We start from the raw sequence: 14,161 nt of genomic DNA, 5'->3' as shown, positions 1-14,161 counted from the left end.
ATTTTTATGGTTCTGATTATCACTGATACCTTACTAATCTTTCTGGCCTGTTGGGGTACCTTTTCCTAAGCAGCACCATCTCTTTTCTTGATGCGAGTGAGCCAAAACATTGTCCCATGTCTGTACTAATTATTGTTCTGTTCTAATTATGCTATATAATATCATAAACCTGTCGGAAATATGTCTTATAATACATTTGAGCTAGTTTTCTGTTTTTTGTCTAAATGATGAAGAATCAATTGAATTTGAACACGAGGGATGTAAATTGCAGGAGTGCTCAGACACCGCCTACAGAGAACGACTGAGATTATTATTATGATTCATTACATGAGAGGTATTGATTTCAAATTAAGTGAAACCGAATGATCTGCCTAGTCGTACAGTCTCAGTCTCTCTCGTTATATATATATTTGAAGGAAAATACAATTAATTTTATTCAATGATCCACCTTGCTTGCTTTGTAAAAAATCCACCTGGAACTTCTATGCTTTATATAATCTTTTCTTACATTTGCAGATTTTATTACTGTTGTGTCAGGAAATGTATGTGAATCATCAACCAATGAGAATGCTCTCCTTGTATGTGAAGTCATTTCAATATATACATTGCGATTGTTTATTAAATGTTCTATAAATAGATGGAGGTGAAAGGTCGCTAAAAGCAGTTTTTTTTCATACAGAACAACAATTTACAATTCTCCATGAAGAAACATCTATAGCTGGGAGAAAGGAGAGCAAAAAGCTATTTCTCCTGTTGAGATGTATAGTTTGTCCAAACCAAAGCCACATACCTATCTGTAATTTTACATGAAGCTGAACCATACTATGACTACCTGAAGTGAAAATCTTTCATCTAGATATTTTTGAATAAAGTTGATATTTAATTTATCATTGTCTCATCTTTCAACTGTGTTTGCGGTAGTGTACATGGGTTCAAGGTGGCTCTATGGCGTACGCTTTCTTTTTGATTTGTTGATGTGGGCCCATTAAATTAGATTATTATGATCAGGTAGCCGAGAACTCAAGAGTTTCCCAAACCTCATGTGCATCAATAAGGATGGTGCACTACAGTCTTCCTAAAACGGAGCGGAGTTACAACTAAACTTGTGTTATATGCCCGAATGTATTAAGATTTAATTTAAGTTGACTAGGAATTTTGTTTCCATGCCAAAACGAATCACTCGATATGTAGATTTGGGGTTTTTATGACATTGTATAAACTACTTTTGGCATCTAAAAATCTCCCAAAAACAATGATTTGGCTGAACTTTTTGAACCGAGTTAAGGGGGAAAAGCGAGAACTACAAAACTTCCAGCGAAAGTCTGCGGTGCATCCTGGGAAATTCACCAACATCGGTACGTGAAACCACGCAAGGCTTCCACGACTCCCCGTGACGGGAGACCAACAAAAAGAACCTCCAAACCCCCCCTGGAAGGCAAAAAAAAAAGATACATTCTTCTCCGGGATACTTGACGAGTCCACGCAGCGTGCCGCGCTCCGACGGGACACCGCCTGTTCACTCGCCCGCTCGCTGGGTCGGACCCCGGGGGGCTGCTACGATGCGTGTCCGCTGCTCCACGAAGCTCCGCCGGGGAAGTGAATCTCTCGCCGGATGATGGACACGAACTACCCGACCTCCAGCTTTGCGGACGCGCTGGCTCCACCAGCGCAGACCGTAGCTTCTTGGGCCTATGACCGCAGCGCGGTCAGTGCCAAGCCGAGGTAGGGAGATGAAGGAGAGGGCACCTTCCGAGGGAAATCGCGGTGGTGGGTTGGTTGGTGGTGATGGCGGTGGGTGTCGGATGTGTGGTGGTGTGGGGGGGGGGGGGGTGTTGAGGTGGGAGGCTAGCTTTGCTGTTGTGGGAAAGTGCAAAGGTCCCCGTTGTTGTGGAGGACTTGGAGACATGCTCTGTGTTGGATTCGGCCGGAGTAGCGGGGGGCTTTGACCCGTCGTCGCGGGCACGCACCTTGCTAGGTCCGCTAGCACGCCGTCTCCTCGGCGTGGCCGCGGTACGCCGTTTCCCACCGAGCCGAGGGGACACTCGCGTCATGCGTGTAGCGATCTGAGCGGCTGCACAGCTTAAATAAACAGTGATCCGAGTGTTTTTCCTGACCCCCGGCTGCTCGCCAAACACCAAGCCGGATAGGTGACTAGCTGCCGATGCTAGTCGTGTCAGTTGTGCCAAACCTCAAACTAGTGGTAACGTTGCACAGCTAACGTCGTTGTTGTTGTTGTGTTTTTTTTACCTCGCAGCTAAGCGACGTCACTTTGACTCGTTGTGTTGGAGTCCGAGGTCGATTGGTGTGTTTGACATTCTTTTAGCTTGCTTTTATATTTGGTAAAACAAAAAAATAGACCGCAAGTTTTAGAGCTCTAATTCAGTCAAAATCCAGACTGTTGTGTAATGGTCTTCTCCATCTTGTTGTGATACGAATGGATCTCACTTGAGGACAAAGTTGTATCCCTTGGTGTGCTCATAAGCAGCACACAAGTTAATACATGAAGCATTACCAAGTCTTTAGAGAAGGACCAGAAGAGATCAAGTAAGATGAATCACTAAATCAGATAACTTCCTCGATTTGTTGAATGAGGGATCAATTTTGTATTCCCCACTCACAGGTACAGGTGAGATGTCACAGGAGTCATTGTGTTTCATTCACATTGATTTCAACGCACAGCTCAGCCACGAATTTCACCTTTTGCAAGAATAATATGTTGATGACTTCGGAAGTTTTTTTGTGTTGTTGTAGTGGACTGCATTATATTGAGTGGTTTGTCAAATGCTTCACCCAGTGCCTTACAAACATGAGTGGGGAAGAATACATTTCAGTATAATGCAGTCCAATGCAACGCAATCACTATGACCTCAGTGCTTTACACCTCTCTGACCGTGTCAACCAAAAACTAAGCTTTATGATCGTCAGAAATGTAGAATATGGGGCAGATTTTGTTTTTATGGGATTGCATTAATTGGGCATCTCTATGTATGTTACTTTATAGTAAAGCTAAGACGAGTTTGTTGCATAATAGAAAATGCCGGTGTTTGTCTATTGAAGGAATAAAAGAAAAAGCAGCTGATGACTTCCTTTCAGCTCTGCTCTTCCACAGATTAATTAATACCTTCTGGCAAAAAGAGAACACATGATTAGGCCGGCCTATACATTTTTCTTCAGAGAGAAAATAAAGTAATGTGTCAGATATAACACTTTTTTTATTTTGTCTAACATAGAGTAGCAGAGCTCCTCACACCAAGAAGAGCAATCCATATTTAATCTTTGGACATAAGCAGCAGTGACTGAAGAATTATGCAATTCACAAATAACTTTCAAAATGTTATTCAGATTTGTACAAATAAGGACGATTTGCTTTTTAACTTCTGTTGGTCATTCAAATGGTCGATATCTAAATCTCTATATCAAATGGTCGATATCTAAATTAAGGCCATTCAATTCAATTCATTTTATTTTGTATAGCCCAAAATCGCAAATTACAAATTTGCCTCAACAGTCTGTACACAGGAAAAACTCCCCAAAATATGAAAAAACCCTTCAATGGGGAAAAAAAGGGAAGAAACCTTAGGGAGAACGTCAGAGGAGGGATCCCTCTCCCGGGATGGACAGACTGCAATGGATGTCATGTGTACAGAAACAACAATGTGAAAGATGTACAATACATTCAATTTCTCTAACAGAAATGATACAAGTAATTGCAAGTAGCAGAACAGGTGTACGGCAGGACCACTGCAGGGACCACCACCATCAGGTCGAACCACCATCCACAGAGGCTTCTGTGGGGAGGGAGAGCAGAAAGATGTCGGTTTTTGCCATCAAAGACGTTGCTGACAACGGGCTGCTAATTATTTCCACTAAGAATGATACCAACCAAATGCTCATAGATTCTTTTCTTGGTTATTTTACGGTTTGTGGTAGTCGGAAAGGCGTGTTTGAATGAATAACTGCTGCGTTTCTGAATAAATAACTTGACCATTAGCAGTGTGAGCTATCGTTGCTTTTTCTATCGATTGTTTGTCGCTGTGCAGACAGCCAAGAGCTCATTCTGTCACGACCAAGACACGACGAGCCCTTGAAAACAAAGGTGCTGCGCGTCGTTTACTTTGTCGGCTGCTTCGTTGCTGCTTGTCAGGATGAGAGCTTTCATGTATGAGTGTTTGTGTGTTGACACAGTTCCAGTTATGGCGCAGCACACCTTGATGCAGAGCTCCTCCAGAGGCAAAGCTACGCTAATAACCAGCAGCTTCCCACCTACACCACGTCGCCCCTTCCTGCGACAGCAGGTGAGTCATAAATACACTTTTGTCTCAATCTATCAAATTGTGATGCAAAATAGTGACTGCAGAGGAGGTTTAATTTGAGGTGCTTACTTGGCACGTCGGATACGGATTACTTTGTGGCCCATTTCTGTGGTTATGTTTATGTTCCTTTTTCTTCAACCTTCAGGAACACTTGACTCGAGCAGTAATTCTTCTGAGACCTCAATCATGAGCTTCCTGTCAGCCATGGAGCCAAGAAGCCTTCAGGCTGGTCCTGTCGGTGCCTCGCTGCTTCCGCCTTTTAGACCCCCATCATGGCCTACCGGTGAGAACACGTCCACTATGCATGTGTTATTTTCATGCTACTACCTATTGGCCTATGGAAGTTTATACTTCTTAAGATTTAAAATACGTATGGTGTTCTGTCCAATTTGTGTATTTGTGAAAATACTTACTGATATAACTTATCCAAGAGTGTTTTAAATCTACAACTATAAAGCCAGGATACTATTGTGTTCTAGACCAGATCCTTTCATAAAAACCCAAATACATGTTGTACTGTAATTTTTCTTTTAAGATTGAAATACTGAAATATCTGTACTATTGAAGGAGAAAAGCCATAGCTCATCAAAGTACTTTGAGAGGCTTCTACTGAACAAAACAAAGTAGTTTAGCTTTTGATACTGCGATTGTGATCTCACCCCCTCGTGTTGCCGGTTGAGCCCTTATTTTGCCTTTTTTGTGCAATGCAGGTACCAACTCCACCACAGAGCTGTATTTGACTGGTGCCCTGCCTTCTACTGCCACTTTCCCGTCTCCTGCCGCCCTGTCGTCATACCAGCACCCTGGTGCCTACCCTTCCCGGAGTTACGCTGCCAACCCATCCTTGGCTCTCCAGGATCCTGCCTTCAGCACTTCCACCAATGGCCTGTTCTCTCACCACGACCCCCTCATCCATCTCAAGTCGAGCCAGTCTCTGCTTCCCACTGCGCTGGCCTTCAATCACCTCTCCACCCCGGCGTTGGGTTCGGCTCTGCCCGTCCAGTCCTCGACCTACCGATCAGCTCAGGAGTCAGCCCCCCACCTCCTACAACCCCAGTTCAGCCTGCTGCCCTCTGCCCTGCCCGCCCCTCACGGTGCTCAACACCCCTATGGGGCCGCGGTTTTCTCCGGCTCTATTGAGAGAGCTCTTCAGCGTGAATGTAGTGTGATCAAGCACCACCAGAGGCCTTCCAGCAGCCACGACGCCTCGGAGCATTTGGCCAATGCAGAGCACCCCTTGCAAGGGTACTTTGGCTCTGGCAGTGACGGGGACGTGTCCTACCAGCAGGACCCCTCCCGTCAGACCCCTGTGTCCTGCAGCCCTTCCCCGGGAGCCGATTCCTCCCAAGGGGCCCATCGGGCGCCCCAACCCAAAACAGACTCCGTAACTCTAGCGTATTCGTCCACGTCTGTGCCGAAAGCGAAGGACTGCTCTTCTAAGCTAGCTCAACAGCCGAGTGGGGATGACGAGGGTCACGAGCACCCTCGAAAGCCGACTGGAGGTTCCCCCGACCAGTACTCCTCCCCAGGACAGAAGCAGAACTCTATGATTGCTAATCAGCAGTCAGTCCAGCTGTCCAGCCTGATGTCCAGTAGTCTGTGTCAAACCTATATCCCCCCACAAGCCCAGTCACAGCCCCCCCATTCGACCTCTGACAAACATTCTCCCCTTTACAAGACTCTACCTTCCCTCTCCAGCCAGTCTGACGTGTCATCTGTTGGTCAGACGCTTGTTTACTCCTCCAGTCCCAGGATGAGCCATGAGCAGGAGATCCAGTATGGAGCCCAGGTCCAGGGCTTGTGTCAGGGGAATCTCTCAGAGAGCTACCCCACATTGCACTCTCAGGGTGCCCCCAATGTGACTTTTACATCTCAGGGGCAAGGTTTGGTGACTCAGAACTATTCCACAGGACCATCGCTCATATCCTCCTACGCACCGACATGCGTGCGGAGTCTCCCCACATCAAGTTCCTCGCAGGACTACACCCTCATGCAAGCGTCAGTGGGAGGTAAAACACATGACACGCTTTCCCAGCAGCAGACACAGGCCCATAAATATGTTTTGTCCACGCCGTTGCCTACCTACTCACCCGCTCAAGCCTTACAGAATAACATCAGATCCTCAATACAGGACATAAAGCCAACATATGAGAAACACAAACTTGGAGAGCTTCCGATCCAGGACTTAGATGCTCTCCAGCAGGCATCAATGGAAGATTCTGCAGCAGCTAGTAATATGTCTGCTCACAACAATGTCATCTATGTAGTTTCGAAAATGGACGATAATCACAAAACGCAGAGCGTTATCCGAAGTTATTCAAGGTCTGACGACCAGCTCCTGGGACTAGTTCATGCAAACACGGAGCAGATAAAGGATGAAAGGATGGGTTCCCTGAGCCATCAGCACATCCATCTCAGCAGTGCCAATGCTCAGGAAAATGCCAACACAAAAACTACAAACTCCAGTATTATAGCCTCACATGTACCACTTAGCTCAGCGCAGCTCAAACAGCACCCTCTCCAGCTCAAATCTCCAGAGCCGCATCATCAAATCCCCCAGAATCACACCCAGTCTCAGAGCCAGACCCCAGCGGCCCACACCCAATTCATCACCATCCCCAGCGCCCTCCTCGAACCCAACCAGATGATTCTACTCCAGCAGCAGCTTGTCCACCATAGTCCAACCCCTTCAAAGGTGGTGTCAGTTCAGGGTATCCAACGGAGCCAAGATCTGGGCCCTGTTCATGTGCAGTATCTTCAGATGGGCCGTGAACTCCTGGGCCCCAGTGTCACCGAAACCCTCAGACAGCAGGGCCCCGCCGCGTCTGAACAGAGCTCAGGATGCCCCGATGACTCCAAACACCACTACAGCCAGTCGGCAAATCAGCAACCAAACGATGCCAAGAACCACTTTGCTCTCAACTCCATTTGTTTCCCCGATTCGATGCTACTCGCAGATGACCGAAATATTCTGTCGAACGTGGACGACATCCTGGCTGCCACGGTGGCGGCCTGCGGCGTCACACCGCAAGACTTTGTCAAAGCCACATCCTCCGCTGAGGCGGACATGGCAGTGATGGCGAGTCCCGTCGATTCCAAGGGCCACTTCCAGACTGTGGATATAAGGCACATGTCCCCCAGTTTCTCCTCGGCACAACAGGCCATCATGACCAACACCATGACACTAAATGACGTTCAGATGGCCACAAGCTGCCATGGGCAGCCCGTCCACCACAGTAGCTCTGAGCTGGACGCCAATGGAGATGGAGGAAGCTCTGAGAACGGCTATCACCTGGCAGGGCAGGTGTACGACCCGCCGGCTCCCCAGAGCCGAGTCAAAAGGAACGCAAAGGGTGTTAAGGCCGAGGACGGCCTCGTGGAGTGCCAGGGTGGTGACGACTTTCCAAAAAAGAAGGCTCGCCCTAAGTCCTCGACCAAACCCGTCGGTCCGGAGGAGGACTGTGGACAGGTTAGACAGACCAAGCGCAGCGGGCAGGCGAAGCGGCAGAACTCCAGGGGCAGTGAGGGCAGCTCGCCCTCTGCCTCCCAGGCGGCGTTTGATGGCTGCCCGCAGCAGGAGAGGATCAGACAGAAGATCAGAGAAGTTGAAGAGAAACAGCCAGAGGTCAAAACCGGCTTCATTGGCTCCTTCCTCGACTTCATCAAATCTGGCCCCAAACATCAATACTCTCCAAGTCCTACGCGGACGATTAATCGCCCCAGAAAGCCCTGCACCACCGCCAAACCACCGGCGTGTCCGCTGCCTCCTTTGCACACCAACCTGCAGACTCTGCCCGGGCCCTCGATTCCCCCGGAGAGCCACGGAGTGAGCATCCAACAGAAGCGTCTGGATGAGGATTTGCAGAAGAACTTGGAGACTCTGCCGTCGTTCAGCTCCGATGAAGAGGAGAACACTGGGAAGAACCAGGCCCTGAGGAACAGCATCAGCTCAGCGCTTTCAGCTCTGGATGAGTCTTCGGATCGGAAAACCAGAGCCGGTAATCCTACCCTTAGGCGGGTCAAGAGCCTACAATCTTTGATATTGTTGTTTATCTAATTATTGTGTTTTTGATCATTTACAACATTTTCAAAATACCGAAAAATTTTCAGCATTGCTGAACCTGCAAGCTGGCAATTTATACAGGAGTTATTTTGCACCGGGTGTGTACTAATCATTGGAAAACTGAGTATTTATCGTAAGTGAGAAATACAAAAGCTGCCACGTGAACTCGCCAACGGACGTCTGGTATTTCTTGATTCTGTTTTACCCTCGTTCCCTCCACAAAAGTCTAACTTGGCTTAAACTGCAGTTTTCTTTTATTCATTTCAAACGTGAGAGGTTGTTTCATTCTGACAATTATCTTCTCCTCCTCCAGATAACCCGATGCCCGGTTTGATGCTGAAAACGGTCCAAGTTCCCACCATGCCTCTCGTCGTTACCAACACCGGTTTGTCACGGTTCACCACACCCCCACAGACGACCAACGCCGTCGCAGCGCCAACCGCGTTCGTGTCCAAAGAGGAGTCTAAAGAGACCCCCCCGGGCCAGTTGGCCGTGCAGTTGACGAGTGTGGCCATCGAGGGGCTCACCGACGAGGAGCTGTCGGACAGCGGCGGCGAGGGAATGTACAGGGAGAGAGACGAGTTTGTTGTCCGCAACGAAGACATCGAAAACCTGAAGGTACAGCCCTGCAAAAAGCACATGTGGATAATCCCGTGCCTCACACCAGATCACATCAGATCTTGTCTGTAGCCATAGTTTGCCCTACAATAAACCTTTTACTACGTGTGTCTAGGTCACGATGAGAGCAGGTAGTGAGCCTCCAGCCATCTGGAAAGTGCAGAAGGCTCTGCTGCAGAAATTTGTGCCCGAGGTGAGAGATGGGAGGAGAGTCTTCTCAGCCACCAACAGTGTAAGTCAAAGCTGACGAGTGGACGCTCGTGGAATCCTGCATCAGCCGTCGATCATTCAAGTGTTTGTCGTTTTTTTTTCCTTCAGTCTGCAACAAGTAAAATGCTTTTTCTTTTGGGCAGTATCTTGGATACTTTGGCGATGCCAAGACCATGTACCACAGGGTGTATGTGAAGTTCTTGGACACGGTAAACAAGAGGGAGTATGTTCGCGTTTGCAGTCGGAAGCCGCGCTGCAAGCCCATGAACTCGCTACGGTACGCGAAGAGTGCTGCCTGACGTGATGCCTGAAACACGGCTCTTCGCTGGTCTTAACTTTTCTTTGTTTCTGAAACCCAGGGGTGTTCAGGTGAAAACATTGCTCGGCCTGACAGCCGACCCCTCCTTGGTGTCCCAAAGCCAAAAGGCTCGACCCAAACAAGTCAAGCCCAGGGCAGAGCCCCCACCTAAGAAGAGGAGGAAATGGAAGGAGGAGCTTTCCCCTCACGCCTCGGGATCATCTGCTGAAGATGCAGGTGAAGATGCCTTTTGACTTGTTTTCATTACATGTTGTATCTTCAGTATCTTCCTGCCTGTTCTTCATGATTGATCTCCCCCAAACATACTCTTAGAACTAGACCCCCCAGTGCCCTTTGCGTCACGGTTACTCAACACGAGGACCATGAAGGAGACATTCAGGAGCTTTGTGGAACTGCTCATCAGCATTGCCTTAGATGAAGATGTAATGACAGCACTTGAGAGGGCAAACGGTGAGTTTGATTATTATTTTTTTAAGGCCCAAGCTTTATCACAGAGCAGCAATCGAATATAAGGTAAAAACAGAGGTCAGGTTGGTGGTATACTTAAGGTGTGTTGACTTGTTTCAGATGAGTTTCTGCTGCCACAGATGAAAAGAGTGGACGGGATGATCAGTGACAACAGGAAACGCCTGCTTCACAAACTGCACATAGGGCAGGTCCTAAAGGTGGGTTGGATTGATGTTTGTTGCGTGATTATTCTTACTCCAAAAGACTTGGAGAGTAATCTCACAAACAAACAAAAAGCAACGGCAACCCAAGTAACTCCCTTGGTGTGCGTCCTCAGACGGCTCTCGACAGCTTCCCAGAGATTGCAGTTGTGACCGAACTTACGAAGGATGGGGAAACCCCGGCCTTTAAGGTGCGTCTCAGTGGGAAGGCCTACAACAAGAAAACCATGAAGCCCTACAAGATGCTGAACAAAGTGCCTCAGGTGAGACAACAACATATTTAACAGCCCTGCACTCTCAGTATCTGTCCAGCAGAGAGCACCATTTAGTCTTTGTAACTCCTTTTAAATCTGTTCAACACTGCAGCCACTGTTCACTTCCCTGCCATCACATCCCTTATGAGACTCAAACGTTTTGGAAACTCGTGTTCTTTGCTTTGTCTCTTCTCCAGGAGTATACAGTGGAGCAGGAGAAAACTCAGTGGTTCTCTCTGTACCACTCTTTGCAGCATTACAAGTACCACACGTACCTCATGTGCAAGGACGAGGTGAGACATTTACGTGTGTGTGTTTGCTCTTCTGGTCTGTGTTGTTCCAAATGTTGCCCTCCGACGAGTAGGAATCACCGCGTTTCATTTCCGATGCTAATTATTCCGGTGAAACTGAAACTATTCCCGGTGTGCTTTTTCAGAGCGTTTTTTTTTCCTTTTCCTTTTTGTGTTTCCGCCCCGCAGATAGCATCTATGCGGGTGCAGTCATTGGACGTGGGGCAGGAGGAGACGGTTCAGAAGTGTCTGCAGAACGGAGCGTGGGTAGAGGGGCTCTTCGACCGCTTCGGAGAGCTGATCAATCAAGTGCAGCAGGCCTGCCGGTGATCCAGTCCCCGCCGGGCAAACCCTAAAACCCAAAAATGCCAACGAAGATGAGGATGCGTCTGGCTCAACGTGGCGGCTGAGGAGGACTGAGTGAGTGTCTTCGTCCAGCCATGGAGAGATTTGAATCGGGGACCTGTGAGCTGTGGGCTCCGTGGCCTGAAGGAGGCAGCAATTGGACAGCGAGACGGTAGCAAAGTTAAAAGTCACCACATCTCCTCAGAATGCAACAGCTTGATCGACAGAGGACAAGGACTTTGGTAGCATTTTTTGGAATGCTTCCGCGTAATGGTTGGCCTAGACTTTGTAAATATTTTGTAGTTACAAGACCACTTTTTTTTCTCCGTTAAATGCCAGATTATAACCAGTGTGTATGCACTAGATAGAAAGTAATCTGCATAGGATATAGTGCACAGAAAATGCAGAAAGTTGTAAGGTAAAGTTGTACCAAGCCTCGGTCAATCAGTTGACACGTAGGCTTCCATACTGAGAAATAGATTTATTGTAAAAACAAAAAAAGATGAAAAAAAATCTCTATAACCGTTTAATGTTTGTAAAACATCCATTTTTTTTAATGGAGCACAGACATAATATATTGTACATTTTGTATAAAAGAACAGGAGGGGGGGGGGGGGAACTGCAGCAATTCTCTTCAGGGAGAGTTTAGTAAACCATATACTGGATCTATATTGTTGTTTAACTTTTGTGCTTCAAACACCCATTTTCTTATCAAATGCAAATCAGCGTTGTTCCAGTAATGCTTTTTATGAATTTTGTTAATCAAATACTATGACCTTGACTTACCTGATGGTGAAATGAAATAAATAAGAGGGGTCTTTATAGTCCTTTACAGATTTAGCCCACATTTTATGACAAAAAATATATAAATATATATTTTTCACATAAGTAAATATTGACTTTTTCATGGTTTTTTCACAGTTTTCCAAAATGGACTCTTTCTATGTTAGTTATCAATTTTACACTTTCAAAAACAATCTTGTTATTTACAGATGCAGTTTGTAAATAAAGTGCGGCATGTATGTTTTTTTGTTGCTATGGTGTGTTTTGTCGGAGCGGGTAAACATTATCCAAGTGACCTGGGGCCAGTGTGAGATTTACAAAATCGCAGCATCCAGGTCCTCCCCGAGGTCGTCCGGTACATCGAATTGGCTCCAGTGACACAGGATCTCCTCAGTCGGATACAGGTACAGTGGGATTATCCCTTCTCATCCTGTTGTGATGGCAGTGACACTGTTGGACACCATAACGCCTCATCGGCACGGAGAGGTTCAAACATCACCTGCGTGCTGGGGTGACTTTCAAGTTGATGTAGACTCGTATTCTGTGGGGCGGAGGACGTCATCGTTGCGCTCGCCCACCATGCTCTCATGACCAAACTATTCACTGGGATCTTGGTGGCGGACCTTGTGTCGTCTGAGAAGGCTCTTGAGCCTGATGAATAAAATATGATCATCCAGCCACAACGCCAAATGACTGGCAACTCCCGAAAAAAACAAAAGGGTCTCTGTGAGGAAAGCCTCTGCCCTCTGTCCTCTGTCCTTTAGGGTTGCGGAGGACGGCCAGTCGGACAGGCGTTTGAGATTCCTGCACGGGCACAAGTGGTGGAGAAAGATACTGAATGTCTGCTCTGCAGAGGAAAACAATATGAATCACTGCATCGTTTCATATGTGGGAGACGCACTGAGGGGACCCTTGAGGCAGCGTACGCATGTAGGAAGGCCACAGTGACGGGACGGCTGTGTGTTGGACAGCGCTGCCTATTGGTCCTGTGGTTAAATTGAAGGTACCGCGTAGTTTTAAAGCCTCTTTAACCAGTCTCATATGTACATTAATAAACACCCTTATCTTTGCATTTGACCGTTTCGGAACGTAACTAAGTACATTCACTCGAGTACTGTACTTTTGAGTGCAATTTTAAGGTACTTCTATCAAACAGTTGAAACTATAGATAGACGGTGACTAGATAGATCAATTAGTTTCCCTCTTCTTTTCCAGAAACTACTGCACTGTACGATAAGTTTAAACAATGGGCCAAGTTTCTAAATGCCCTCGCTTGTGCTACTTAGAGACAAAGCAGTCTATAGTTCGAGCCTTTTGTGAGGTTTCCATGTCTACAAGTTCCACCATTTTACCCCCTTACATTGCTTTACATTTTTTTAAACTAATTGTTGAGGCCAACATAGGCAAAATATTTTACATGACTGAAAGAATATCAGAAAATAAAAACACATTTGTGTCTGAAAGCGTTGTTTTGCATGATCCTTCTGAGTGGACTAAACCACCCAATTCTAAATAAAATGCTTACAAATAGCCCAACCAGCTTCATTTTTACCCAGGTTATATTTTAAAAGCATTACTTCTCTAAACCCTCTAAGGCTGACATTATGGGCATATTTGTCATGCTTCATTGGCTCCCTAAGCAGAAACGATTTTCCCAGGGAGAAAAATTCCATTGTTATCATTAGGACTGTAAATAACACTTTACTGACATTGCATGACCGACAAGAATAAAGGGGAATGAAAAGGAAATTTGCACGACTTCCCGGCAACGTGGATAGAACCTGTTGAGTAAATACTGATTGGACCTCGTGGGCTGGAATGACTGATACCATTAAGCAGCCGGCTCTCTTTCTCCGTCCCACCTTCCTCGTTGGTGTAAAACAATGTCTCACTCCACTGCACGGATGTCAGCGTAGTGGCAAGTTTACAAAATACCAGCATGTCATCCTGCAGTGGCCTCATCTCAAGTTGTAAAACCCGTTTAACCCTCAACCAAAGGTTTCTCACTCTAGCTGAGTGCACTCAAGTTAACTTAAGGTGTGTATTTCTTTGTATTGCATTTCTTTGGACACAATGGCTGCGTGAATATAAAAATATCTACTTCTGCTGTAACAGAGGTAGGTAAAGAGGTAAGTTTACATACACATGCAGCAGAATAAAACCACAACCAAGTACCCTGAGCTTTTGTGAATTCAGTGCTCGCAGATGGTTGATACCAGAAACTCGCTGCTTATGACTAATACCTCATTCTGCTGAGAGTCAAGGTCGAGTGGAATAGTTAATAAACAATTATTCTTT

At 46.6% G+C, this 14,161-nt stretch overlaps 1 protein-coding gene across 3 annotated transcripts; it reads left to right on the top strand.

Annotated features, from left to right (window-relative positions):
* The first annotated feature begins 1,581 nt into the window (after positions 1-1,581).
* qser1 (glutamine and serine rich 1) lies at positions 1,582-12,107 on the top strand. Of its 3 annotated transcripts, none has more exons than XM_037454840.2 (13): positions 1,582-1,722; positions 4,186-4,295; positions 4,459-4,596; positions 5,024-8,311; positions 8,690-8,994; positions 9,110-9,226; positions 9,348-9,481; positions 9,564-9,739; positions 9,836-9,973; positions 10,091-10,188; positions 10,308-10,454; positions 10,643-10,738; positions 10,925-12,107. In XM_037454840.2, the coding sequence occupies exons 1-13, from the start codon at positions 1,613-1,615 to the stop codon at positions 11,063-11,065; spliced, it is 4,998 nt and encodes a 1,665-aa protein (XP_037310737.2). In that variant the 5' UTR covers positions 1,582-1,612; the 3' UTR covers positions 11,066-12,107. The 3 variants fall into 3 exon arrangements, with proteins under 3 accessions (XP_037310737.2, XP_037310756.2, XP_037310747.2); XM_037454859.2 differs by lacking the exon at positions 1,582-1,722 and adding an exon at positions 2,147-2,200; XM_037454850.2 differs by lacking the exon at positions 1,582-1,722 and adding an exon at positions 2,319-2,544.
* Positions 12,108-14,161: the final 2,054 nt, after the last annotated feature.

The sequence above is a fragment of the Pungitius pungitius genome, chromosome 4 (assembly GCF_949316345.1).
Source record: "Pungitius pungitius chromosome 4, fPunPun2.1, whole genome shotgun sequence".
In the NCBI taxonomy this organism is placed as follows: Eukaryota; Metazoa; Chordata; class Actinopteri; order Perciformes; family Gasterosteidae; genus Pungitius; species Pungitius pungitius.
The sequence above is the reverse complement of the archived record's forward strand: the minus strand, read 5'-3'. Positions and strand labels throughout refer to the sequence as shown.